Source organism: Miscanthus floridulus, chromosome 8, assembly GCF_019320115.1.
Source record: "Miscanthus floridulus cultivar M001 chromosome 8, ASM1932011v1, whole genome shotgun sequence".
Lineage (NCBI taxonomy): Eukaryota > Viridiplantae > Streptophyta > Magnoliopsida > Poales > Poaceae > Miscanthus > Miscanthus floridulus.
Window position 1 is genome coordinate 202,747,443 of NC_089587.1, and position 27,836 is coordinate 202,775,278.

Here is a 27,836-nt window from a genome sequence, read left to right on the forward strand (position 1 = left end):
TTTAACCCTTTGCCGAGGGCCTCCTCCCTGGCCCTCGGCAAAGAAATTTTCAGGATTTTTTAAAAATTCTTTGCCGAGGGTCGGCCCTCGACAAAGAAATGGTTTTTTTGAATTTTTAACCCTTTGCCGAGGGTCTGCTCCCTGGCCCTCGGCAAAGAAATTGTCAGGATTTTTTTCCAAAAAATCTTTGTCGAGGGCTATTGCTTGGGCCCTCGGCAAAGGACCCTTCTTTGCCGAGGGCCTTGGTCATTGCCCTCGGCAAAGAGGTAGAAATTTAAATTTTTTTTTGTTTTTTGCATTCCATCGACACAAGCATTTCATATATATACATATATATATCACACAGAACCCATTTTCTCACAATATATCACAACCATAATTGTGAACCACAAATCACAATATATTACAACGACAAGTCACATGTTCATCATCATTCACATGTTTATTACGACAAGTTAATGAAATCCAAGCACAAGGCACAACCATAAATCATAAATCACGTTAAAGTCCAACCACATCACCTAGCACGAGTCCTCATCAAGCTAGCCTATGAGACGATGGTGAAGAAAAAGCAGGATCACCCGGTGACGCACTAGCGGGTTGATTGGAACCCGCGGACGGAAGCTGCACAAAGGAGCAGAGATTGCATGTGTAAGTAATCCGGGAAAACAGTTTTGAAACTTCGAGATTGCATCTAGTATTGTAGGAATACAAAAAGATTAGACTCAATTAAAAATTTCAACAGCACCTCCCCTGCACGGGGAGGTTTCCAAAACCTGCAAGAAACGACGGCACGAACGCCGACATCCACAACGGCACGAACGCCGACATCCACAACGGCATGAAGGCCGACATACATGCAAAGCACAAGCGAAAAGTGAACTTTCATACTTACAGGAGTAGCTGCAGGAGTAGGAGGTGGAGGAGCTGAAAACTGCATAGGTACACCCGATGTTTGCTCAAGACTTTGCATGATCACCATCATCTCCGCCATCTGCTTCTACGCGGCCTCGAACGTGACCTTCTGGGCCTGCAGCTGTGTGGTCAGCTCCGCGTTCTGCTCTTGACTTTGCCTTTTTGTTTCTTGCAGCTCGGCCTGCAATATTTCACTCCAATGTATCAGTAATGCAAATCTAATTTAGGTATATAAATATCTACGTACGATGAGTAAAATAGGAATTACCTGGAGTGCTTGGACCTGCTGCAGTGCTGGAGAAGGCCGTGGACGTATGGACTGGCTGGAGCTCGTGCTCCGTGCTCGGATAGCGTCGAGGGAGAGAACAGTGGTGGAGTCGATGGCGCCGTCTGCAATCCACAGCCGCCCATGCTTCTTGCCTCCTCCGAGCCTCATGATCGCCTCTGCATCAATGGGCTCAGTGCGCACATTGTAATTTTCCCCATAGATCTGCCTTACCGTTGACGTTTGGACTTTAGTGTACACGTTCGGGTCGGAGTACACCTGGGGCGGGGCAGCCGGGTCGAAGGAGACAGAGGACGACGCCCTGCCCATGTGGGACATAGCCCACGCAGAGAACTCCGAGACCTCCTCGCCCGGGTGTGTAGCCTCCTGCGAGAAAGATAGAAAGATGGTGAGAAATCAAGTAGAATTGAGCATCAAAATAAATGAAAGAAATCACTTACGTATGCTTGTTTGTATCCGGGGAGGCTACGGCTGCCTTGATGGTGAGTTAGACCTTGCCTCATCAGACGCTGTTCCCGCTGCCTCTCGTGCATGTCAACAAAGTCCTGTGATAACCACTTGTCCACGATCATGGCCCAGCACTCGGGATACGATCGGCACTACCAGGGAATCACCTACAAGTCATCGAGTATTTGACATATAAGAAGATGAAATTAAACCTACTTAATATCAAAACGAATCATTATGAATGTTATTCGCCTACCTCAAGGTACTAGTCCCGGGTCAACGTAATCCGTCTTGCTTGAGGCTTGGGGAGGGACTGCCTAAGTACCAACCTGTAGTAGTCTATGTGGGCCTGGACGCGTCCATGGTGGTGCATCTTGGTGACGTACTTCCTACAAGCTGCGGCAGCCGCCCGATTCGCCTGGGCCTCAAGTCCTTCTTCGGCCTTGAAATATTTCTGCATACAAAACCGATGTATCCATTCATTATTTCGATAAAAGATTTAACCAATGAATGCGATGTATTAAGCAATGTTGTGCGAGAGAGACTTACCCAAAACTCCACCAATACTCGCTCCTGCTTGTTGCGGTAAATGTCATCCGTGACTAGCTTGTACCTGTCCTAGTTGGAGGCCGGCTCTCGCACCACCGGCTCTTCGGACAGTTGCACAATGCCGGGGTACCATTTCCTGCACAAAACACCAAGGATGCTCGTGGGGGTGCGTGCTGGAGTACCTGACAAAACCAACCAGGCTCTGCACAAGTGATTAAGAAAATTTATCAGTTTCTCTTAAGATTTTCCAACATATCTTATGAAGTAGTTGCGATAACATCCATAGTTACTTACCTCTTTGCCATAGGCCGAATCACTGAGCGGTTGTGAGGAAGCGGAACCGGAGGGAGGCTCGTGGGACCTCGCTCATAGAGAGTTCGGGTAGCGGTACCCTCTCCCTCTCCCTCGCCCTCGAGCGCCTCGCCTCCCTCGCCCGTCTGCTGACCCCTCTCGTCCTCCGATGAGGACGAGGCCATGGCCGTCACGTGCTCCTCCTCCAGCACCTCGTCACGTGTCGAGGGAGGAGACCGCTACCTCCTACGGTGGCTGCCCCTGGTCCTCCTCTCGTCACCTCCTGCGGACGCTACCCTGGACGACGACCCCTCACCTCGAAGGAGAGGGCGGTCTCTCCCGTAAACCGAGGGCGTGTCACGGCGTGGACGTCTGCTCGCCATCTTTGTCCAATCACCTGCAATCACAAAGAATGAACAAGACTAATTAGTACATATATTAGAAATAGATTCAAAATATATAAACAAAACACAAATTAAAAAACCATAGTATTACATGTACCATTTGCCATCTTTATGCCATGTCATCTGTTTCGCGGATTCCTCAGTCATGAATAGCCGTTGGATCCTCGGTAGGAAAGGAAGGTGACGTAGCACTCTCGCGGGGATCGGAAGCTACTTCTTCTGACCATCACCAGAGTCTACCTCTAGATACCTGGAGGATTTACACTTCGGACAGTAATTTGCATCCTTGTGTTCTTTTCTAAATAGGATGCACCCCTTCGGACAAACATGTATCTTGTCATACGGCATCTTAAGCATACGAAGGAGTTTCTCTGCCTCGTACAAGTTTGTCGGCAAAGTGTGCTTCTCCGGTAGCATGGTGCCAAACATGGCCAACATCTTATCGAAGCCTTCTCGACTCAGGTTTAACTCGGCCTTCAACCCCATTACGCGTCCAATCGCATCTAGCTGAGAAATCATTGTACGCTCGTGAAGGGGTTTCTGTGCCGAGTCCAACATTTTGTAGAAGTCCTTTGCGGATTCCTCCATCTCCTCCTTCTCACATCGTTCAGCGAAGTGAGCTTGGTGGGCGTCATCTAGCATGTCTGCTACCCCCGCATCATCATCAAAAGCCTCGAGGCGTGCTCTCACCACCTCCGCTCTTATATGATCTGCTTCACCATGGTAGATCCACTGCTAGTAGCCAGATGTATAACCATTGAACACAAGATGTCTACCCATGGTCTTCTCGTCTACTTTTCTCCTGTTGTCACATTTGCTGCAGGGACACCAAACTAGAGAATGTCCTCCTGCTCCTGGGCCAAATGCATGTTTCAAGAAATCATCTGTCCCCTTCACCCATTCATAGTCGTAGTCACTCCCGCTTCTCCAGCCCGTGTACATTCACTGACGGTCCTCCATCCTTTAACATTTACAGCATAGAGTATTGTGACCATCAATTGCATCTACGCGGTGTTCCTACTGTCTAATAGGTGAGGATAGGTCCTAATCCCACCCGCGGATGCGTAGATGAGGTCAGTTTCCATGCTCCGCTCCTCTTCGAGACAGAATTTCGGCAGCACCTTCCCGTTGTTCTCCCAATACATGTCCTGCAAGGGAGAGTGTGTATCCGGAGAACAACAGGGAGGTGTTGCCGAAACTCCTTCTCGGACCGGAGCGGACCATGGAAACTAACCTATCTACGCATCCACGGGCTGTCCAAAAAACTTGGACAATCCAAAACAGATACGGTCGCAGATACGCAAAGATCCGCATACCTACGACCGTATCTCTTTCGGACGGGAGACGCCTAACTGGGTTACGCGCGGGCTACGACAGACATGCGCAAAAATAGGTTATTTATACCTAGGGTGTCGGTGAAGTAAGGCTAGCGGGGCAGTGGCGAATCGACGCAGTGGCGAGGCGACGCAGTGCAGGCAGAACCGCAACGTCGACGAAGACGATCGGGGTCCTCTGGGTCCCCTCCGACGTACTCTTCTCCTGCATAAAAAGACAATAGGTTATTTTTTGTTCAAAATTTCGGCAGCACCTCCCCTGCATAGGAAGGTTTCCAAAACCTACAAAAAACGACACGATGGTCAACATTCACAACGGCATGAAGGCCGACAACCACAACGGCACGAAGGCCCTCATATCAACTTACGGCACAAAGGCCCACACAACCACATACGGCACGAAGGCCGACAACGAGAGTTTTACCTAGGGGCGGTCGACCTCCCATTGCTCGACCGGAGACGGGGAACGGAGGTAGGCGCGACCTCGGGCCGCACTGGGCGTGGTGGGAGGAGGGGAGCGCGGGTGGGGAGAAGGGGAGAGCTGGCGCAGCCGAGAGCAGGGGCGGGGGGGAGAGAGGGGTGGGCCAGGCCCACGCAGCGTGGGCGTGCGGGCAGTGGGGCGCGCGCGGCGGTGGTGGAGGCGCGGGGCGACCGGGGCTGTCGGGCTCGGGGCGGTCGGGCGCGCAGAGGCGGGCGCGTGGCGGTGGAGGCGAGGGGCAGCAGGGAATCTCTCGCGAAGGTGGGCGGCGGGCTAGGGCCAAACGGAGACGAGAAGCAGCTGGGCGCGGCGGGCGGGGGCGCAGGCGGCGGTGGTGGACGCGCGGGGGCCGGCTCGACGGTAGCGTGGGAGGGAGATGGTGGACCGTTTTTTTTCAACAATTGCCGATCAGGAATTTGGGCTGTGGCCCGATTTAGGGTTCGGTCCTTTGCCGAGGGCCCAGATCCCACGGCCCTCGGCAAAGATTTTTTATTTTTTTTAATTCTTTGCCGAGGGTCCAGATCCACGGCCCTCGGCAAAGATTTTTTATTTTTTTAAAAAAATTCTTTGCCGAGGGCCACGGTCCAGGCCCTCGGCAAAGAGCCCTCGGTAATTTTTTTTTTGTTTTTTAGCCCAGTTTTTTTTGTGGTGCTACAATACATTGTTTTGAACTCAATTTTAAAATTTAGGTCAATTTTGATTTTGTTTTGTATATTTCCTTAATTTATTTCGATTCTTTGATTTTTTTCGAATATGTCAAATTTGAACTGCAGGTGCATGGAATATTGCAATGTAGTGTTTCGAAAAATATTATTCATGTTAATTGGTGCATGTTGAGTCCCTATCCACGAACTCGCATCAAATTTTCACGCATCTTGTTCGCGTAACATGACGACCGACTTGCCGGAAAAGTGTTTTAAAATTATATAAAATCCATACGAAGTTCGAAAATCACGAAACTTGGCGAGATGTCATGTTATCGCATGTGTAGGCTGTGGTAAAAAATTGAGAAGGCTTCGAGCGAGTTGCGATGTCGGATGCCTGAAACCCAGACATCTGCCAAGTTTCGTGATTTTCGAACTTCGTATGGATTTTATATAATTTTAAAACACATTTCCGGCAAGTCGGTCGTCATGTTACGCGAACAAGATGCGTGAAAATTTGATGCGAGTTCGTGGATAGGGACTCAACATGCATCAATTAACATGAATAACATTTTTCGAAACACTACATTGCAATATTCCATGCACCTGCAGTTCAAATTTGACATATTCGAAAAAATCAAAGAATCGAAATAAATTAAGGAAATATACAAAACAAAATCAAAATTGGCCTAAATTTTAAAATTGAGTTCAAAACAATGTATTGTACCACCACAAAAAAACTGGGCTAAAAAAACAAAAAAAAATTGCCGAGGGCTCTTTGCTGAGGGCCTGGCCCGTGGCCCTCGGCAAAGAATTTTTTTAAAAAAATAAAAAATCTTTGCCGAGGGCCGTTCCTGGGCCCTCGGCAAAGGGCTTCTTTGCCGAGGGCCTAGCCTCGGGCCCTCGGCAAAGGAGATTTATAAAAAAAAAATTGGCCGAAAAATTGGTTTTAAAAAAATCTTTACCGAGGGCCTGGTCTAGGGCCCTCGGCAAAGACTTAAAAAAAATTTGCCGAATAACCTGGTTGCACAGGAAAAAAAAAACTTTGCCAAGGGCCTAACGGGTGGCCCTCGGCGAAGATTGACGGGAAATGGCCGCCGTAACCCAACGGCCCTAATTTGCCGAGGGCATCTTTGCCGTGGGCCTGTCTTTGCCGAGGGCCATACCCTCGGCAAAGGCCTCTTTGTCGAGGGCCGTTCTTTGCCGAGGGCTTCTGTGGCTGGCCCTCGGTAAAGAGTGTCTTTGCCGAGTGCCCGAGATTTGACCCTCGACAAATTCTCAGGTCCTCGGCAAAGCACGCGTTTCCAGTAGTGCCTACGCCATTCCTCGCCTGCTCCGCAAGGTACCCCACGCTCGCCAGCCCGATTCCTATGTTGCATGACAGCGCTGCACTACAAGATGGGGAAGGGAAGGAGACAGGTCGCGGTGTCCTGAGCTACAGCGTGGCTATGAGGAAGTCGGCAGGCAGGGCCGGCGACGCCTTAGCGGGCACACGTCGCAAGCGCTAGACGCATCAGCTTCTCCTTGCGCTAGTAGGAATGGTAGTAGAGATGGAGGCGTAGGTGGGTGTAAGGGCATGACTAGTGGGCCCCGTGTGCCAGTGAGTGGATGGAGAGAGAGTAATGGCCCTGTTCGGCTGACCTTTTGTTCGTCTTTTTTTTTTAGTCGAAATAGTGTTTTTCTCTCACAACAATTTAGTTGGAACAGTATTTTCAATTAAATTCAGCTAAACGAACAGGGTCAATATGAGTATCTTGGTCTATATGCAAATACAATGATCTACACGCAGGAACGAATCTAGCCTATTTCATCGGGATTGCGTGACCCCGACAAACTTCAGGAAATCAGTAGAGAATTACTGTACATCGATGTTCATTAATGGTGTTAACCCTATTGTGTTAAATGATCTTGATGAGCTTTGTGGCTGGATTCGCCGTGAGTTCAAATAGCTTGAGGAGACCGGGGCGTACAAAGTGACGTTCTGTTGGAAAAGGTTCTAGACTTAGGTGGTGTTTGGTTGTCCCTCCTCAATTTTAGTCATTGTTTCATTGGATATTTAACACATACATAGAGTATTAAATCTAGACTAATTACGAAACTAATTACATAGTTTGCAACTAATTTGTAAGACAAATCTTTTAAGTCTAATTAGTCTATGATTTAACAACGTGGTGCTACAGTAAACATATACTAATGCCGGATTAATTAGGCTTAAAAATTCATCTCATGGAGTACTGACGGATTATGTAATTTATTTTTTTATTAGTATCCGAAAACCCTATACAACATTCTCCCAACACACCTCCTAAATTTTAGTCACAGGATCCAAACACCTCTTTAGTAGCTGACTTAGTAGCGGGGCCTTAGATCAACTAGGCCTACATCACTTGATAAAAAAAAACTAGGATCACGCGCCGATCTTTTCTGGCCCGGTAAGCGCCGCCGTACACATCGTTTGACGGGACGGAAGCGCCGCCGTACGCATCGTTTGACGGGACGGAATCGCAGAAGCGCGTGCTCGCTACGCGATGTCGCATCCCAACCGTTCGTGTTCGCGCAAATGGCTCAGATGTGTTCTCACCCCACGGGCAGCAAAAAATTCTCGCGAAACTTCTATGCTTCGTCACAAGGCTTTGCCCGACTAGTTCTGCGAGGCTAATCCGAGAACCGAAAACTCCACCTGCTTGGCTGCTTTCATCAACTCCGGCGACTTGGAGAAGACGACGTTCCAGAATTCGATTGGAAGTTTGGTGCTCGCGCGTTGAGGGGTTGATTTCGGTGCGCCGATGGGGCAGGCGTTCCGCAAGCTGTTCAATGCCTTCTTCGGCACCAGCGAGATGAGGGTCTGCTGATCTTTTCGCCCGCGATTTTCTTTCGCTATTTGGTTGTACTTTCAACGAACTGCCTGTATCATTTTGTTGACTGTGGTTTTGTGCTTGCTTGTTAGGTTGTGATGCTTGGTCTGGATGCCGCCGGTAAAACCACCATCTTGTACAAGCTGCATATTGGGGAGGTTTTGTCGACTGTTCCCACGATTGGTAGGTTATCTGTTTCAGGAATTCCTTCAGTTTTTTGTTAGTTTAATTAATATTAGCAGGGCTCCGGATGTGTTGCCAAGGCAAAGGAGGTTTCTGCTGTGGGGTGAAAGAATTGATGCTCGTTCTATATGGGGGTTGCGATTTGCCGAATTTGCTACTACAGATGTACCCAAATGATTAGCTGAGCACTCTTAGATTAGTAGTAGTATATTTCCTCCAGTGAAACACTTGCTGTTCTATAATAGCAGTCTATTAGTAACCAATCAATTCGTCTGGTAAACGTGAATTCCATATGAACTAGTATATTTTCTTATAAGGGTTTTATGAGGACAATTAAAAAAGAACGATGTTTCACGTTGCCTGCAAGTTTTTGTGTGATGATATCTCTCTGATGCTACTACTAGGTTTCAACGTCGAGAAAGTTCAATACAAGAATGTGATGTTTACTGTTTGGGATGTTGGTGGCCAAGAAAAGTTGAGGCCCTTGTGGAGGCACTACTTCAACAATACTGATGGCTTGGTATGTTTTATTCCTTTTATTCTTTTAAGACCTTTATAAAATGATGATATTGATCTGTACTCTCTACTTTGTAATTGTTCTGCTTAACGGGTTGGGTTATTTATGCTTCACTTCTTGAGTTTGTGGGGATACTCCTGAAATTATTTTGTAATGTCAATCTCATCACTGGTAATCTTTAGGGCAGTTATCATTTCCCTTCAGTGAAACATTATTCTACATCCATTGCTGCTTTTCTTCCTCGAGATACCATTTTTAAATTCCAGAGTTTTGTTGGGTTTATGGTTATGACCAGTTATACATGGTGACTCTTTATGCATGTTCGGAGTTGCAGATCTACGTAGTTGATTCGTTAGATCGGGAGAGAATTGGAAAAGCCAAAGCTGAATTTCAGGTATGTAAATTGTCAGTCAGAGCTGCTTATAGCTGAATTCAATTTCTTCAACCAAGTTAATATTGAACAATTCTGTTGTAGGCAATAATCAATGATCCTTTGATGCTTAACAGTGTCATATTGGTATTTGCCAATAAGCAAGATATGGTGAGGCAACCACACTTGACCCCTTCTTTTAACACGAATATTCGTGAAAATGAATAGTTACTCAACCGTGCAAACGCTGCTTTGATATATTATATCTGTCTGCCTGTGAAAAAATTCCTTTACTTGTCTTCAGATATGATTGTAAATTTCAGAACATTTATTTTATGCTGAAATTGATGCCAAGCCTTTTGAACATCAATTCATATACCAAGAGAGACCTTCATTTCAGTTTGAACATCAATGCATCTCACTGCATTGCAATCAGGCTCTGTTATCTTAAAGAATGGTTCGCTCAGACCTTAACAGATTATCTTGTACTGCATTGATTTAACTCCCAGTGTTTAGTTTAATTTATGTGTAGATGTGATTGCGTTTCTCTGGCATCCCCAATTTATGGTGAGTGCTGCAAGAGAAAAGTATACTCTGCCATGAAACATATCATTGCTGGCTGCAAGCTGCGCTTCATTTGTTGGTCTGTTGTTAAGGACAATATGTGAACAATATGTCTGTGTCTTGATCAGATATGTTCTTGTGCATCTGCACCCTCTGCACTTAGTGAGTACACCTATGCTAGCTGCTGCTCCCTGATGTAATTTTCCTTGTTTTTAGAAAGGGGCAATGACACCAGTGGAGGTGTGTGAGGGCCTTGGCCTCTACGATTTGAAGAATCGCATCTGGCACATCCAAGGCTCTTGTGCGCTCAAAGGTGATGGCCTTTATGAGGGGTTGGACTGGCTGGCAAGCACACTGAAGGAATTGCAAGCTTCATGTCGCCTACCTTCTGGAGGGATATCGTTGTTCTAAGAAGCAAGTCTGCCTGTAAGATCCTTAGGCTGATACTAGTAATAATGGATCAAGAGCATTTTTATTTTTATTTTTTGTGTCATGTATTTGTATTAATCCCTGGGGATTTCTTGTCAGCGATCTAACCTGTGGTATAGACCTTGTAAATTTCGTTGCTGAGTTCATACAAAGCTAACCGGCTGTCACATATGAGAATTGAAGTTGGATAACAATTTATCTCAACAAATTGGTGTCATTATATCTATCTGATGGCCATTCATCAGGATTGAGTTTATTAAACGAAAGAAGAGGCCGGGCATCCTAAAATGATGGCTGAATGGGCTGCTTCACCCAATGTTCTCTTCTAAAATACATGTGGTGTGCATTGGTAATTTTATATGATACGGTGCCTAATATTTGTATGAATAGTCAGATCGAGAACGGCCAACGTAGGCCATTAGTTCTCTTCCAGAACACACATGTGATGTGTATTGGGTATTTTATTTGGTGCAGTGCCTAATATTTCTATGAATAATCCAGGCCGAGAACAGCCAACGTAGGCTGTATCTGTACCATTCCCTTTTATTAAAAGAATCTTCAATCATATGTGTAGCCAATATAAAAATAAATGACGATAAAAATATCTTGGAAAACCAAGCCGTGAGGCTAGGAGGACAGGTAGAGGAAGAGGAAAGAACCGTGACAGGTGACACTGACGAACGCCGCAACAGCCAGCAGGACACGGGAGCAAAGCAGCAAGCAAACGCCACCCAGTTCCCTGCCGCAGCCACACAAACCGACGGCCCCTCCCGTGCTCTCACCCTCCAGTCCTCGTCGCCACTCGCGCGCCGTGCCGTGTGAGTGACCCTCGTCGCGACTCGCGAGGATGAGATAGAAGCGGGACCGGCCCCCCACCCCCGGCTCGCTCGCATGACGCAATCGCCGGCGTCCACTGCAGTCTCCGACTCTGGGATGCTGGGCCGCCGCCTCGCGCTGCTCCCGGCGGCGACCGTCGCGCGCGGGGGCACGACGACGCGGGCGCGGATGACGGTGGGGTGCGTGCTGGTCGACCACGTGGCGCCGCGGCTCGCGGTGGCCTCGGCCGCGCTCGTGGGTGCCCGGGAGGTGATCGCGGCGGCTGCCGCCGCGGGCGCGGGGGGAAGCGGCGCGGCGCACGGCGCCGTGGCGTCGACGCTGCGCAGGTCGCCGTCACGGCCGTGGCGATTGCATCGGGGGCGTGCCTCTCAACCAAGGTCGACTTCCTCTGGCCTCGCATCGAGCAGTTGCCAGGTAACAGACGTGCAATTGTGTAGATTTATAGTGACTTGGCCGTATCGGCTGCATAATTAAGCATTAAGCTATGTAAGAACGTTTCAGTAAGCGTTCATTTGTTGAAACAGTTGCCACTGTAAGCAGAGCAGTTATGTTCAGACATAAGCGATTCAGTGACATGTGCGCACAGTTCTTTTGGAATGAAAGTGAACATACTACTATGCTTTAGCGTGGACCAGTAGTGACTCATATAACGCCATTGCTTCTTAGCTGATTTCAATTGTTGTCTTATTTCATCGAAAGGTATTTTGTTCAATATGAGAATGTCAGATGCTTATGCTATCTCACTGGATGTATTTTGTGCTTTGTAGTTTGACTTAGTAAAGAAATAATCTACTTTGGCCCCTACTTTGTAGGGTTTGTTTCTTGGGCGAAACTTTCTTAGTTAGAATTATTGATGCAATTAGCCGATAACAATTTTATGCTACAGGATCTTCACCTCGTCAATGTTTGTATTCATTCTGATCGTCAATGTTTGTATTCATTCTGATTACTATCTCATATTTGTATTATGCGCCTTAGCAGATACTCTTATATTTGAAGGAGTGGAGGTGACAGGATACCAGATATTTGAGGATCCAAAGGTGCAGAAAGCAATAGAATTTGCTAGTACAGCCCACCTTGGGCAATTTAGGAGAACAGGAGATCCATATGTTACACACTGCATACATACTGGAAAAATTTTAGCTGCCTTGGTTCCATCAACTGGAGAAAGAGTATTTCCCTCTCCTTCTGTCTTCCGAGAATACATCCTTCATTTTTTTTTTCTTCACAAGCTTAATTGATGAGTGTTTTTCTTCTTTCTTCCCTTATAGGCTGTTAACACAGTTGTGGCTGGCATTCTTCACGATGTTGTTTGTGATACATCAGAGAGCTTGAAGAGCATAGAAGAGCAGTTTGGGGATGATGTTGCTAGTTTGGTATCTGGTGTATCAAAATTAAGCTACATAAACCAGGTGATGTATACCCTGTTGATATGGATTGAGACTCGATGCAAATTTTCATCTCTTTTATTTATCTGTTATAGTTGAAGCATGCTAAACTATCCATTATGCACCTCATACATGACAATTCCTTTACTCCTTGTTGTTTAACTTAGCTCTTCTAATATTGATCTGTCCAAAAACTTCATTAGTGCACTGCATCGCAGAAATCTTTATAAATGTCATTTTAGCAACCAACATATTGAACCAAAGAATCAATCAATTCCTGTACCTATTTCTTGTTTACCCCACCTTGATTGCTCAGACATCTAATCAATGTAACCCAATCTGCTGACCCACTACACTCATTGGATCCAAACTACAGTTTTCAGTAGCTTTTAATATGTGTTTTTAGGAAAACACCGCCTACAATAAAAACAAGACCTATTTCAGACTAAATCCAAGTTTCTTTGTATGACATTGGAGGAAGCAGTTTACTTCCCTCAGGAACTATTGCTGTTGTTCATTACTATTTTCTGTGCTGCTGCAGCTACTTCGCAGGCATCGACAAAAAAATACCGGTGGGAGCACTCTTACTTCAGAAGAAGTATGTTCCCTTCCACTAGCCTTTATTACATGGTGATGAGACTATATTGAACAATTTCAGTGCTCTTCTTATGTAGACTGTCAATCATCAGTCTTTTTGCATGATTTTGCTTGTTAATGCATGAGTTCAAACAATATATCAGCATGCTTCTGACAAAACTGCTGTGAGATGCCAGAAAAGTATATAAAACTGCTTTTTGAAAGCCCTGGTTTGATTATCCTCTTGTTGTCAGTCAGGCAAATAATCTACGTGTTATGTTATTGGGGATGGTTGATGATCCTCGTGTGGTGCTCATCAAGCTGGCAGATCGCTTGCACAATATGCGGACAATGTATGCCACTCTAGGCCTTTCATCACTATTTAGCATGTCCTGCTTATTACTTGTTTCCTAAATGTAAAATCACCTTTGTGATCTGAAGTATTTTAGGGATTCAGTTCTTATTTATATTCTCTTTGTTCATCATGTTCCCTTTCCATGTTATGTTCTGTCGTGAGTTTCTAATATTTTCTTCAGAAAATGGCAAGACATACTCAAAGCACTGGGATGGTCACGGAGAATGAACATTAAAATGGAGTAGGGATCTATATTAGATAAACACATTAGGTTTCAAGAAAAGAAGGAAGGGTGAATTTTGATAATTGGATTCCTGTTTTTGTATTATCTGCCTCTCCTCAACATTTTCATTTTATCTGCTGCTATTTATGCAAAGGAATTGATGCAGAAAATTCATTATTCATTAATCTATACTCCATGAACATTTCCATCGGCTCCAGTCTAGGCATCAGGTTTACAGACTACCTTGTGCTTCATACCCATTGCAAAAGTTTTACTGTGTTCCCTTGAATCATTTCAGCATATCAGTATCATAAGACAGTTCAAATGATTTCAATGCTCCTACTCTTGACTTCACTATGCTTTCAAATAGCTGTTGGATTCCATAAATTTTGATCCTTGTGGAAAACTTTATTGCAGTTATGCTCTTCCTGTACCTAAAGCTGAAGCTGTTGCTCAAGAGACATTGGCTGTCTGGTGCTCACTTGCTTCTCGATTGGGAGTCTGGGCTTTGAAAGCTGAGCTGGAAGATTTATGCTTTGCTGTCCTTCAGGTATTAATTTTATTCACATATTAGTTAACTGTGAAATGTTTACTTTATACCATAGAACTTCCACGGTTTAACTGGCATCTAGATGCTTTGAATTTTTTCAAAAGAAATAATTTCCTTGTCCGAAATCTTTTTTACTAACAAATGGGTAAATTCATGTAAAGCACACAAACCTATGATGATCTTTAGGGCCGTACCTAGAAATTGGAGGCCCCGATGCGAAGAAATATGGGCCCTAAAATTTGAAAATATAGCAGAACACAAACATACAAAAATTGCTAGTCACTAGTTTGCTATACAATAATACACAATTCATTTGCGACAACTGGCCAATTGGGGATGGCTGGACGAGGAGATGTATGCCTACCTTGCCTAGTTGCCATTGATGGAACCATTGGTGTTGGCATTGGCGGCTGGCGGCACAGCGCAGGTAATCAGCATCTTGGTGACGGCACTGGCGGCCCTAGCGTGGTCCACGGTGGGACAAGCAGAAGCGAAAAGCAAAGAAAAATAAATAAAACATCGCCTCACCTGACTCCTACTCGCGTACATGTAGTCACCGTTGATCCAATATCCAAGGATCCAAACGCATGCCTGAAAGTGGAGGCTGGTGGGTGCCTGAGCCTTAGTTAGTGGGGTTTGAGCCTTTCATGCTCTAGCGTGTGCAACTAATATTTTTTTCTAATAACTATTAAACCTTGTTAATTAGTAGTTGATGTACATCTGGGGGGCCCTAATTTTTTGGAGGCCCTGAACAGTCGCACATGTTGCACACCCTAATATATGACCCTGATGATCATCTACATTTTCACATCTTTGCTTGGGTCCTATACTCTCAGTTTTGTAGCTGCAACGATTTGGCATTTACCCTTTATTTTAAATCAACTTGCTTTTGGAATCTATTTTTTCTGTATCTATCTGTGTAGTTTTATTATTAAATACCTCTGTGTCTGTGCAGCCTCAAATCTTCAAGAAAATACGATCTGAACTTACTTTAATGTGGAGTCGTACTGGAAAATCTAAAAATATGAGAAGATCATCATTTCGAAACGAATTGCTTGCCTCAATGAAAGATGGGCATATGACGTCCATCAATGATTTGTTTAGTTTGTGCAACCAAGAAAAACCAAATATGAAGGTGAGTACATTGTAAAACTGCAAATGTGATTCTTGCACACTCTTTTGCTCCCACTTGATCAACATTGACATTTTTCAGCATTCTCATTTGTACTTCCTTATGGCATATTTGTTCTTCTCATTTTTCTTCCATATGACAGCCATTACCTCATATGAACATAGATTTGAATAGAAATCAATGCATCATTTTTTACATTTGTTGCCAGGTAGGTTGACCGTATGTGACATCCAATATCTTAATATATAAATTGCTTTTCTACGTGCAGGACCTATTGCAGGCAGTTTTGCCATTTGACATCTTTTTGGATCGGAAGAGGCGTTCATACTTCCTTAGCAATCTCAATAGTAATTCTGGAGAATCTATACCAAATCCTAAGATAGTTGACGATGCTGCTGTTGCATTAGCATCTTTAGCATCTTGTGAGGAAGAACTTGAGCGAGAATTACTCATATCAACATCGTAAGCTTTTCTTTCTAATGTCCAGAATGCTTAAATCTGTCCCTTGTCGTGTTAATTGGTTTTTTTCAGGAATCAACAGGAGTTGCCCCCTACTGCTTATATATATTAAAAATAGATTAAAAAGATAGTAAAGTACAAAAGCAGAGTTTAAGAAATGTAAAAGAGACAAATAAAATAAAATATGGTCACAAAAGGGCTTGTAGTCATTGTTCAATTAGAGAGACTCAGAGAAGTACTTCTTTGCTCAGAGAAGTACTTCTTTGCTCTAACCCCTAGCTGACTCGTCATGTTAGTTGTGAAGACTACTAACATTGTGGTGGTTTTAATACTTGTATTATGTAATTTCTTGTTCAGGTACATACCTGGGATGGAAGTGACTTTGTCGAGTAGACTCAAGAGCTTGTACAGTATCTACTGCAAGGTACTACTACTTATATACTGCAAAATATATGTGTTGTTTGTAAGTACATGTCTCATCCATCATGAACTTAAATTTATGGACATACTTGATACTTTAAATGGCCCTAAACCCAAGCAGCGTGATCGTACCGATGCCTGACGGCCGCACAACAAGGGCAGGGCTAAAAAGGGGGTAGGGACTCCTGATCTCTGGAAATAGATAACAACTCAAACCAATCTAATCTGTTTCTAACAGAACTAAGCCACTTTGGGCCTGGAATGAAAAGTACTGGAACAGGACTGCACGTAAACATTTATGCACCGGCCCTAGGGTCTAGGGAGGTTTGGTGCTGCTCCTTGGACCCTAATGGGCTGGATATGACATTATGCTGGATTTTTTAGTCTAACCAAATTATTTTTTTCTTTTGTGCAGCATTCATTTTTAGTCTTAACACATTCTGTCTCCACAGATGAAAAGAAAAGATAAAGGACTTAGGCAAGTGTATGATGCTCGTGCATTGAGGGTGATTGTCGGAGACAAAAATGGTGCCATGCATGGACCTGCTGTCCGGAGTTGTTACAGCATCCAGTACTTCTTTGCTCTATGCATAAGCATCGCAAAGTTGTTCCTAAAGAGCAGCTTGCAGGTTATTATTGAGGGAGCAACACCATTGAAGATGAAACCATTTCTTGCTGTCCAAATCGACAAACTCATTAAAATGATAATTTCCATGAAGAAGGGAACCCCTAGCTGACTCGTCGTGTTAGTTGTGAAGACTACTAACATTGTGGTGGTTTTAATACTTGTAGTATGTAATTTCCTGTTCAGGTACATACCTGGGATGGAAGTGACTTTGTCGAGTAGACTCAAGAGCTTGTACAGTATCTACTGCAAGGTACTACTACTTATATATTGCAAAATATGTGTGTTGTTTGTAAGCACATGTCTCATCCATCATGAACTTAAATTTAAGAAGTTGTGTGTCATGGATTTACTTTAAATGGCCCTAAACCCAAGCAGCGTGACCATGCCGATGCCTGACGGCCGCACAACAAGGGCCGGGCTAAAAAAGGGGTAGGGACTCCTGATCTCTGGAAATAGATAACAACTCAAACCAATATACAGCATGTTTTGATGCTGCTTGCCAGGCAGCTCAGGAGCCAGGCAAGACCACTAGACGTTCGAATTGCTATGTCTGTGGGCAGGATACGTTGCCTGGCAGGCAGCTGCCAGCCAGGTCGTCATCCAAATATGCCCCTAATCTATTTCTAACAGAACTAAGCCACTTTGGGCCTGGAATGAAAAGTACTGGAACGGGACTGCACGTGAACATTTATGCACCGGCTCTAGGGAGGTTTGGTGCTGCTCCTTGGACCCTAATGTGCTGGATATGACATTATGCTGGATCTTTTAGTCTAACCAAATTATTATTCTTTTTCTTCTTTTGTGCAGCATTCATTTTTAGTGTTAACACATTCTGTCTCCACAGATGAAAAGAAAGGATAAAGGACTTAGGCAAGTGTATGATGCTCGTGCATTGAGGGTGATTGTCGGAGACAAAAATGGTGCCATGCATGGACCTGCTGTCCGGAGTTGTTACAGCATCCTTGATATAGTACACAGGTGACATAAGGGTCTATTGCTGGAATTACTCATATCAATAAGACTACAGATACTAATGTGCTGCTCGATAAAAAAGAAAGAACCGTTACTTTAAGACATTGTACCTGGGTGAACTTACGTTATATTACATATGAAGTAGGTCTTACCATGTTTGTATTTTGAATGTTCGTTGTGGCTAATTTGAGATCTGTGTTTATGTTTGATTTTTTTAGTCCACAATTCACTACACAACACTTATTTCAGTTTAAAACTTTGTTTACTTATTCACTTCCAAACTTTGTAAATTGTCTGCTCCACCTGCAGGCTATGGACTCCAATTGATGGGGAGTTTGATGACTACATTATCAATCCTAAGGGTAGCGGTTACCGAGTAAGAATCATCTAAACATAACATCCATTGTTAGGCAGTACCCTCTGCAGCCAGTAGCCACTAGCACAGTATTACATTCTAGTCAGGATGAAATTTTCAAAAAGTTAGAATTCTGAGTTTTGAATAGCTAGTTTTATATACCAGTTCTATCATGAACTGGCTAGAGTTGAATTGATTTTCTTATAAATTACTTCCTCCAATTTTAAATATAAGTCCATCTATGTTTGTCCTAACTCCTAAGTCAATCTTGAATTTTGATGATCAATACCTAAAATTATATATAGATTGGCAACACAAGGTTAGCATTAAACACGAAAAATACTTTCAAATATAATTACTTTAATTTAGGATAATATATTTTTATAGATATTGGTAGTCAAGGTTACAAACGTTTGACTTAGATGGACTTGTATTTGTGAGAGGAAATAGTAGACTGCTGAGTTCATAGTCTGCTTTCCCTTCTTTGCTTATTAATTTGCTGTCGTTTTTCCCTTTATAGTCACTCCACACAGCAGTTCAGGCATCTGATAGCTCACCACTGGAGGTCCAGATTAGAACCCAGGTACATAATTTTCTGCCCTTATTTGAATAAATTCTGATTGTTCATGTTGATGCTGATGGAGGTCTCTTCACAGCGAATGCATGAGTATGCAGAACATGGACTTGCTGCTCATTGGCTGTATAAGGAGAGAAAAGTTGAGTACAGAAGTAGCATGAGTAAGAGAATAAGCCAAAGTACATCATATTCATCTAGTTCTTCAGAAGATGAAAGTTCTATACAGGATGATATCCCATCAAAGTACAGTTCTATGAAAGTGGGGCATCCAGTGCTAAGAATTGAAGGTTGTGACTTACTAGCAGCTGTCATAGTCAGGTATAGCTTCATTCAGAAATAGAAACTGTTATTTGTTCTGGAAGATCAATATTTCAGCTGATATATGTTTAAATCAATTTGCAGTATAGATAAAGGAGGAAAGGAATTGATTGTTGCTGTAAGTTTTAGTCTTGAAGCTTCTGAAGCTGTAGCTGAGCTAAGGTCATCTTTTCAGTTGAAGCGTTGGGAAGCCTATGCTAGGCTTCATAAAAAGGTCAATGTGATAGCAATTTTACTCTTAATGGGGTTATTGTGATAAATCACTTACTTTCAGTCTAAACGGTAATACTGACTCTTATTTCAGGTTTCTGAAAAGTGGTGGTGTGCACCTGGACATGGTGACTGGTCAACAAATCTGGAGAGGTACACACTATGCCAGGATGGAATATTTCATAAGGTCTGTACAGCTGAAACATTATTAGCTCTTTATCACTTTGTGTTTCTTCTTCTCAGCCTTTTGTTCTGTTTTAGATTATCTGAGAATGCAAGACTGATCTTGCATGCACATTTGGAATCATTGCACAAACTGAAAATTTTAGAGATACAAGTTACTGCTGGTGTCCTAAACTCCTATTATGTGATTTATGTCATGGGTTTGATTATATTTTGTTCGTCTATGATGTCTTGTTTCAGCAAGACCAATTTGGGAGACTTTTACCTACATTTCTTCAAATAATTGATTTGACGGAAGAGGAAGAGGAAGAGTATTGGATGGTTGTGTCTGCCATATTTGAGGGCAAAGAAACTTGCAGTCTACCATCTGAATCAAGTTATGCTGATAAATCATCTGAACCTCCAAGTTCTACTCCATTAAGTGATCCCATCAACAATAAGGTTAGCATACTACATCTATCTATGAGAAAGGAAAGATTGTTTACAATCATTTTGTAGCTGTTGTTCTTGCACAATTCAGTGTCTACATCCTCTTTTCTGTTACCTCTCTTCTTTCTCGTGGAATTGTGAGGTATTCCGAAGGAAGAAAATAACATGAATCCTCATTGTTTCCACAATGTGCTCCCGTAGGTGCATTTGCTCAGAACCATGCTTCAATGGGAGGAGCAAGTTCGCCGTGGCGCATCTTTGGCAGAGAAAAGTCTCGGTGTAAACACCCGCACAAAACCAATCCTGCGTGAGGTGGCCATAATATTCTGGCCTAATGGCAAGATTATGAGAATGAGCACTGGTAGCACAGCTGCTGACGCTGCTAGAAGAATGGGCGTTGTAGGGAAGCTGCTTTGGGTTAATGGCCAAGTAGTGCTGCCCCAAACAGAGCTCAAGGATGGGGATATAGTTGAAGTGAGGGTATAGATGCAAGTACCAGTTTCCAGTACACCTTTCTCAGGGTTATTGATCATATTGGTTCCTCAGTTCTTGCCAGATCTTGGCAATGCAACAGGAACCCAAATCTCAATTGTACAGTCCATTTGTCGAAATGAATCGAAGAAAGAAGGATTAGGTGCAGTAAGTGTTGTGTCATACAAGAGTTTACTGTGTACATAAGCAACTGCAAGTATAAGCTGTCTGTCCAGCTGTGCTTCTCCTTGTCCATAGTTACAGTGGTAATGTAAATTTCCGTAAGTAAAGCTGTAGTAATGTTTAGTTAGGGATCCACATTTCAGTAGGACTTTTGATCTTCAACGTGTTTGTTCGTAAGGGCGAGATGCGTGAAGTTATGAAGTGCACTCGTGCTGCAAGCTTCTTCTTTCTTTCTTTCTATTTTTTTTAGCATATGTCCAAAGTAAGATATCTCATACAGTATTGCCTAAAAAAGGTGTCGATGTCCCATAATTTGGCAAGCCAAGCTTTCAAGAAAATTCATGGAGGATTATGGCAAACATTTGCAACTAGCACTAAGTTTTTGGGAGATGACTGTCAACAAGTTAAATAACTCTACGTTGCTGGTTAATGGTATGGGTGCGCTGATTTTACACGAAAAAGTATGAAAACACAAAGAAACGATCAATATTTTGACCGATTTATTGTTCACACCTATCTTCGCCAGTCAAGTTAAACGGAGGAACACAAATATCGAAACGATCAATATTTTGACTGATTTCTTGTTCACACCTATCTTCGTCAAGTTAAACGGATCAATAGTATAGAAGCTGATTACCTGTTCGCACCTAAACGTGATTACCATTTTCCAAACCAAGCAACAGATATCGAAACGATACGAATCGCAATTACAAGAGGAAAGCTTGAAAACACCCTGTCACGCGTCCTCAATTAAACTCCTTCCGGATTTCGACTGTTCGTACTCGTTAATCACCCCCAGGCCCCACATGCTGCGACGCTCGCACACCGAAGCTAATCAACGGAGGAGGAGCTGTGGACGGCGTGCATACTCGTTAATCACCTCCGGACCCCACCTGCAGTGACAATACATGCCTCCACTAAACGCCATCGAACAGCTCCGCAAAGCCGCCTCCATGACCCGAGCTGAGCAGCGTTCAAACTTTCAAACATTCAAACGAGAGGGGAAAACCCTAGACGAGCCCCCTGCAACGGTCGGATCCATTCCTATATACTAATCCCTCCGCCGCCTACCCCCTCCTCATCCCATCTCTGCTCTTATTCGCATCCCATCCACAAATCCACCGCATCGCATCAGGAGAAGGTAAGCAGACGAGGGGGGAGATGGAGGCGGCGACGGCCATGGATTTCCACACCCTCTCGCGACGGGAGCTCCAGGCGCTGTGCAAGCGCAACGGCGTCCGCGCCAACATGACAAACGCCGCCATGGCCGAGGCGCTCCAGCGCCTAGATTCGGTGAGTTCTCGATTCCATTCGCGTACGTTCACGAGGCCTGTTAGGTTTGGAAATGGTAGTTGATGTGGGGGGTTTGATTGTCGATCAGGTCGACGGGATCGACGAGATCGGCACGACTCTCTGTCACCCGACGCCAGGAAGGTCGGCGATGAAGTCGGCGGCGAAGATGGTGGCCGTCGAGGAGCAGCAGCACGGTAGCCCGCTCCCCCGCGGCCGCCGCGTATCGGTGAAATCACCAGAGGCCATCCGGATGGAGGTTGAAGGAGGAGCGGACGAGATGAAGGAGATCGTGAAGACTCCCGGCGTGGCGCTGCGCAGCACCCGCCGCGGCACTCGGGCCACGCCCGCGCCGCTTCCTACTCCGGTGCCGGCGTGCAGTACGCGCGCAACAGCGAGGAGGACCGCCGCTCGTAAGACGGGCGAGGTGGCGCCGACCCCAGCCACCCGGAGGAGCCAGAGGACGGCGTCTCCTTTTTATGCCGCGGGGGCAGTGGAGGCGGGCCGACCCGCCGAAGATGTACCCGAGGAAAAGACATCGAAGATGACGATAGCTTTGGATCAGGAAGCCGAAGTGGTGGCGACCGCATCGAAGGAGAAGGTGCAGCAAGGCGAACCGAAAGGTGAGAGGATTTCATTTCCCAGATCGACTTGCTTGTTGCTTCTACTGTCCGATTGTTTGTGGACAGCCTTTTTATGCTGATTTCGTTATCAATGTAGCTGCTTTCTCGGATGTGAAATGTGATGGTCCAAAGGAGGAGAAGGGGCAGCAAGAGGAACCAAAGGGTTAGAGGATTTCACTTCCCTGATTGCTTTGGTTCTACTGTTCAATTTTTATGGGGACAGTGTTTGATGCTGGTTTTGTTATCATGTAGTTGTTGCCTCGGATGTGAAATGTGACGAGGAGGAAATTGCCAAGTTTTTGGAAGGAGACAACAAAGAGGAGGAACTGGAGGAGGGTGAGGAAGGTGAAATTTATTTTTGCACTGTTAACCTGAAAGTTTCAATGTTCCTTGTTTGCTCTGTAATTCGAAATTTACTGTTAGGTATTGTTCCTAAGCAGTCAGTGATCTTACTTCTTGAATGCACAGCTGATTCTTCTGATGCAGCCACAGCGTCTGCAGCTGTTTTGGTTCAGAGCTGCAATGATCCTATGGTGGAGGAAGTGGTGGTTGTCATGGAGGAACAGTCCACAAAGCCCCACGAAGGTGAGAGGCATTCCCAAATACTGTCGTTTGTACCTTGAATTGTTGTCTGCAGTTATTGAGATTCTGACAATGTCATCTTGAAATTTATCCATATGATCGTTAGCATACTCGAGACCAACCATTAGTTTCTTGATTTATCTGTAGTTGTTGTCTTGTTGAGGCTCTGAACCAGGACATTTTGAAATCAACCCATTTGTTCTTTGTCTGCATGCTTAATCCGGCCATAAGTTCTTTGATGTATATGTACTACACGTTCTTAATTGTTGCTTTTTCAGTCGTTATTTGATGAGTTTCTGAACTATGTGCTCGTTGAACCCTTTTTACTAATCGTGCATTCTGATTCTGATGCGTCACTGTCAGGAATTGTGAAAGAGCTGGAACCTATAAGTGTTGAGAGATCTGCTCTTTTGACAGTCATTGAGAAGGAACAGGATGCCTCGGTTGAAGATTGTGAGGACCTGGCTGAATTCGCACCTGCAAGGGAGATGACTGATGAGATCATTCCTGTTACTGAAGATAAGGAAGTGGCCATCAGTGAGGAGGTTGTTACTGAAGATAAGAAAGTGGTCATCAGGGAGGAGGCTACTGAAGATAAGGAAGTAGCTATCAATGAGGAAGTGGCCGTCAATGAGGAGGCCGTCAAGGAAGATGGTTTTGCTAACACTGTTGAGACTGATCCTACCCCAGAGGAGATTCTGACTGCTGCGGGAGAAGATGAGGCCATTGAGGAAGGTGAAGTCATACTCACTGAAGGCAAAGAAGGTGCTGCTGATGAGATGCCACAGGCTGGTGAGACCAGTGAAGAAGATGAGGAAGATTACCTCACTGAATTGAAACAAGGGGCTGCTGATGAGGTGGCTGAGCTGGCAGACAATGAAACAAGTGAAGAAGACGAAGATGACCTAACTGCAGAGAGAGAAGGAGCTGCTGCTAAGATGCTGCAGGGTGAACTGACAGACGATGAGGCCAGTGAAGAAGAAGATCTCGACGAAGATGAGGAATGGGCTTCAGATGATGATGAGACCAACGATGAGAGCGATGAAATTGGCTCTACTGATGAGAGCGATGAAGATACTGATGGGACCAATGAGGAGAGTTACACCATTGGTGCAGTCCAAATGTTGCAGGGAACTGGGATAGCTGAAGAGGCCAACGAAGATGCCTCTACTGAAGATGATGATTTCAGTGGCGACCTACCACCAGAGTTTGACAATATCATGGTATTCAGTGATGCTGAAACTGAGAGTGACATTGCTGCTCCAGTGCTCGAGGAAAACCAGGCTGCTGTTGCATCTGCAACCAAAACTGCAAAGTCTCTGGATGATTCTGCCATGAGTTTAGAGCAGGAGGAGGGTCCTGAGGAGGCTGATGCTACTGAAAAAGCATTGAAAGCTACTGAAAAAGCATTGAAAGAGGTTGACAACATTGTGAAGTCCCTGGATGAGTTCACCTTCAAGGAGGGAGAATCAGAGGAGATGCAGAAGCAGCAGCCACAGGATTATAATAGCATGAGCCTAAGGAAGCTTAAAAGCACGTACAAGAAATGTCTTATTGCTGCAAAGGTATAAAACTAATCGGCTCATACCGTGTGCACTCATTTAGCATTGTCGTTCGTGGCTCTTTCTTTACTCATTGTTTTTTTTAATCTGTAGCAGGAAGGGAAGCAGGAGGAGGTCACCGAAGGGAAGAGGCTTCCTCTCCAGGAGGTGGATGAGAACGCCTGCATCAACCACTGAACAGAACAAGCAGAAGACAGGTCACAAAATTTTCGTGTGGATGGCATCTGCCACAACGGGATTGAATCGAGGAATGCTTTGGAGGTCACCGAAGGGAAGAGGCTTCCTCTCCAGGAGGTGGATGAGAACGCCTGCATCAACCACTGAACAGAACAAGCAGAAGACAGGTCACAAAATTTTCGTGTGGATGGCATCTGCCACAACGGGATTGAATCGAGGAATGCTTTGGTTGTGAAGTGATAACTAGGCTACCTTATGTTCATTTCCAAAAGTTTTCGTGTTTGTCGGGAGATCATGATCGGGTGAAACCGTGGTTTCAGCCAACAAACTTGCAGTTCCTGTCGCTTCTCCAGTGGTATGCTGATGAATGATGCTATGTTTTGCTTAATAATGTATATGAAGGAGAGTGCCTCAATTTTTGTCTACACTTTAAATTCAGGGTTCAGAGCAAGAAAGGATATCTATCAATTTATGAAGCTCACTGATGATGCTATTAAATGTAAATGCTTATTTATTTATTTTCTATCTGGTGACCCTGAACTGTTCTCACTTGTATGATCACAGAGTTTCATCAACTTTTCTTGTCACACACTCACTTTTTTATGTCTATTTGTCTGTTAATTCCTTCTTTATTTTCTGTAATTTCAAGAGTTGCATGTCAGTCCTCAGCTCATCTTTGTCAGATCAAATTATAAAATTGAGGTAAGGTTCCCCCCTTGTCATTGTCTATCTATATATGGTTTTTTCTTAACATTAGTATGCTTGATGAAAGACTGTAGAAGCTGAGAGGATATCTGTGGACCATGTTCTCAAACCATCTGATGGTGGCTCAGCAGCAACTCAGGTGCTGTTTGGTATGATTTTGCCCGTAAACAGGTTCCCCCTGGCCCTGATATCTGATTACGTGGCTGGTCCTGCATGTAATCGATTCGCAGCGTGACCTGATACAGCGCTTCATAAAGTTATTACCGCCCACCAGCGAGTGGTATGCGATCCCATTGGCAGTCAGCCACTCGATGAAGTCGTGGTGTGCCAAACAAAACACGTAAACAACCGTTCCACTCCCATTCACAGCGTGACATGATCCCCTTTACGTTTGTGTTGGCTCTACTTGAACCAAACAGCACCTCAGTGTAAGGATTCTACTTTGAAGCCCTCTCTCAAGACAATGCCAACGGGGGTGTCTTCACCGTGAGCTTTCTCAACATTAATAGTCATACTATCCAAGGTATTTTCTGGGCGGAACTGTACTAAGCGATGCTTTTGTGCAGCGGCTGCTCATCTTACAGGAATACACAGTGCCGTCAAGATGCTCAATAGCAGGGTCCGTGTTATCCATCAGTATCTGTTGCCATGCAAAAAAAAAGGTCCGTACATATATGAAGTGCTACATTGCTTTTTTTCTCTCTCGTTACTGAGATAATGCTATATTGTGCTAGTTCTCCAAAACATGCTTCCATTCACCTAAACCTTTATAGAACTTTAATTTCCCAAACTTATTGACGTTCCTGTTGGACTTTTGGCTTGAGAAACTTAACTGCAAAGCCTTTTCTTCAACTGCGGGTGACATTCCAGTGGATAATTCGCTGCTTAGGCAAGTCTCAAGCCTCGTAAGAAGGCTACCAGCTATGGAGTCACAGAAATTCCAAGATGGCTTCTTAATGGTATGTTAGTTTCATTTCTCATCTTAGACAAAGTGCTCTCTTTTGATATGTAAAGATATTTCCTTATACCAGCTATGTTGCCAGTAATGACCGATTATATGTAGTTTTCTCAATTTTCTCAATGTTGCATATTTGACCCTGTATAAGTAATTATGATGATTCATTGTTTCCAGGAATACAACGACACTCTCCTCGTGACTTAACTGTTCAACTCTATACCCTCTTTGTTGGAAATTTCACTTGTGTTGATTTCAACTTTATAATCTGCAGCACAATGAACGAGTTGGTCGAGAAGATAAACACAAGCTCTGAGAGACCGACTACCAGGAGAGGAGGCCGAGGTGCTTTCATGTAGAGCTCTGCCGTGATCCTGCTGCTGCTTTCATCTGTGGAGATTTTTGGAAATAGCTTATGTCCCGAGGCTTTTTTTTTTTTTGCATGCAATCTATTATGTGCAATCGGGCTATACATCAGCTCTTGAGTCACTTCAAACTTTCTAGGCAAAAATGATGATTTGCTCGAATTATATGAAAATCCCACTTGTGCTGAAGTTGATCTGTAAAGTTCCTCTCCAAGTTATTCTATTTGACTCTGAAATGGATATTGATGCTGGTTTGCTTCATGCTCATGGTTAGCAAAACTTAAATCATTTGTTACGCTGCTTGTAACGTTATGATTGATGAGCACGGCAGAACGCAGCTGACCCCGATCATATTGTCAGAATTATATATTTTGTGAAGATTAGTAGAGGATACATCTGAATATTCAAAAAGAAGAATCAGAAGAAATTAGCTGTGATGTAATCAGCCAATGCTCCTACTGACGGCTTCCTTCTTAAATTATCATCAAAATAAGAAATGAAGAGGTACGATAGAATCCTGAAGAAATCGTCCAAAAGAAAGGGTGACATAGAATAGTTCTTTTGACACAAGGAACCGTAGATCAATGGTACGTGTTTAATTTAATCAAAAGAAAAATAGGGCATTACAGTATAAACTCAAATGGCAATAACAAGACATACTGAAGAAAACGAATGTTGGGTTGACACTTCTGCAACCCATGTCGCAGCCTCGCAGCGCTGCCACAGATGGGTTAATCCTGCACATCTACTGAGTACTGAAGAAGAAAACGAATGTCTGCTGCCACAGATGGGTTAATCCTGCACATCTACTGAAGAAAACGAATGTCTGGATGACACTTGTTCCTGCAGCCCATGTCGCAGGCGTTACAGCAGATGGTTATTCCAAGCTTTCGCTCCAGAACCTCTGTAACTGTCGTCACGACGTTGAGCCACGTCCTTACCGACGCCAAGCCACTGCAGCCCTCGGAACAGCGGTGGCTCAAAGTGACAAAGGCTCCGTTCGGCAGGTAGAAATCGCGGCTGGTTTCGGCTGAAGGTTGAATGG

The 27,836-nt window shown here is 44.3% G+C and overlaps 2 protein-coding genes and 1 pseudogene across 7 annotated transcripts; all 3 read left to right on the forward strand.

The window, feature by feature from the left end:
* The first annotated feature begins 7,975 nt into the window (after positions 1-7,975).
* Positions 7,976-10,318, forward strand: LOC136474622 (uncharacterized). Of its 2 annotated transcripts, none has more exons than XM_066472180.1 (6): positions 7,976-8,191; positions 8,296-8,386; positions 8,791-8,906; positions 9,238-9,297; positions 9,379-9,444; positions 9,790-10,047. In XM_066472180.1, exons 1-6 carry the CDS (start codon positions 8,135-8,137, stop codon positions 9,874-9,876), a joined length of 477 nt encoding a protein of 158 aa, XP_066328277.1. In that variant the 5' UTR covers positions 7,976-8,134; the 3' UTR covers positions 9,877-10,047. The 2 variants fall into 2 exon arrangements, with proteins under 2 accessions (XP_066328277.1, XP_066328276.1); XM_066472179.1 differs by lacking the exon at positions 9,790-10,047 and adding an exon at positions 10,054-10,318 and having other exon boundaries at positions 7,984-8,191.
* A 642-nt stretch (positions 10,319-10,960) lies between these two features.
* LOC136477945 (uncharacterized) lies at positions 10,961-20,760 on the forward strand (annotated as a pseudogene).
* Positions 20,761-20,909: 149 nt separating this feature from the next.
* Positions 20,910-27,778, forward strand: LOC136477947 (uncharacterized). Of its 5 annotated transcripts, XM_066476223.1 has the most exons (9): positions 20,910-21,825; positions 21,914-22,445; positions 22,543-22,608; positions 22,698-22,790; positions 22,914-23,030; positions 23,391-24,592; positions 24,683-25,957; positions 26,038-26,430; positions 26,701-27,778. In XM_066476223.1, the coding sequence occupies exons 1-7, from the start codon at positions 21,694-21,696 to the stop codon at positions 24,764-24,766; spliced, it is 2,226 nt and encodes a 741-aa protein (XP_066332320.1). In that variant the 5' UTR covers positions 20,910-21,693; the 3' UTR covers positions 24,767-25,957; positions 26,038-26,430; positions 26,701-27,778. The 5 variants fall into 5 exon arrangements, with proteins under 5 accessions (XP_066332320.1, XP_066332319.1, XP_066332322.1 ...); XM_066476222.1 differs by having other exon boundaries at positions 24,683-26,430; XM_066476225.1 differs by having other exon boundaries at positions 24,686-26,430.
* Positions 27,779-27,836: the final 58 nt, after the last annotated feature.

What these genes read in the sequence shown, in the direction of transcription:
- LOC136474622 (XM_066472179.1), top strand. Translation starts at nt 8,135, where the DNA reads ATGGGGCAGGCGTTCCGCAAGCTGTTCAATGCCTTCTTCGGCACCAGC. An exon ending in AAGCCAAAGCTGAATTTCAG is followed by an intron (nt 9,298 to 9,378) that starts GTATGTAAATTG and finishes ATTCTGTTGTAG; the next exon opens with GCAATAATCAATGATCCTTT. An exon ending in TTGCCAATAAGCAAGATATG is followed by an intron (nt 9,445 to 10,053) that starts GTGAGGCAACCA and finishes CCTTGTTTTTAG; the next exon opens with AAAGGGGCAATGACACCAGT.
- LOC136477947 (XM_066476222.1), top strand. Translation starts at nt 21,694, where the DNA reads ATGGAGGCGGCGACGGCCATGGATTTCCACACCCTCTCGCGACGGGAG. An exon ending in CGCTCCAGCGCCTAGATTCG is followed by an intron (nt 21,826 to 21,913) that starts GTGAGTTCTCGA and finishes ATTGTCGATCAG; the next exon opens with GTCGACGGGATCGACGAGAT. An exon ending in AATGTCTTATTGCTGCAAAG is followed by an intron (nt 24,593 to 24,682) that starts GTATAAAACTAA and finishes TTTAATCTGTAG; the next exon opens with CAGGAAGGGAAGCAGGAGGA.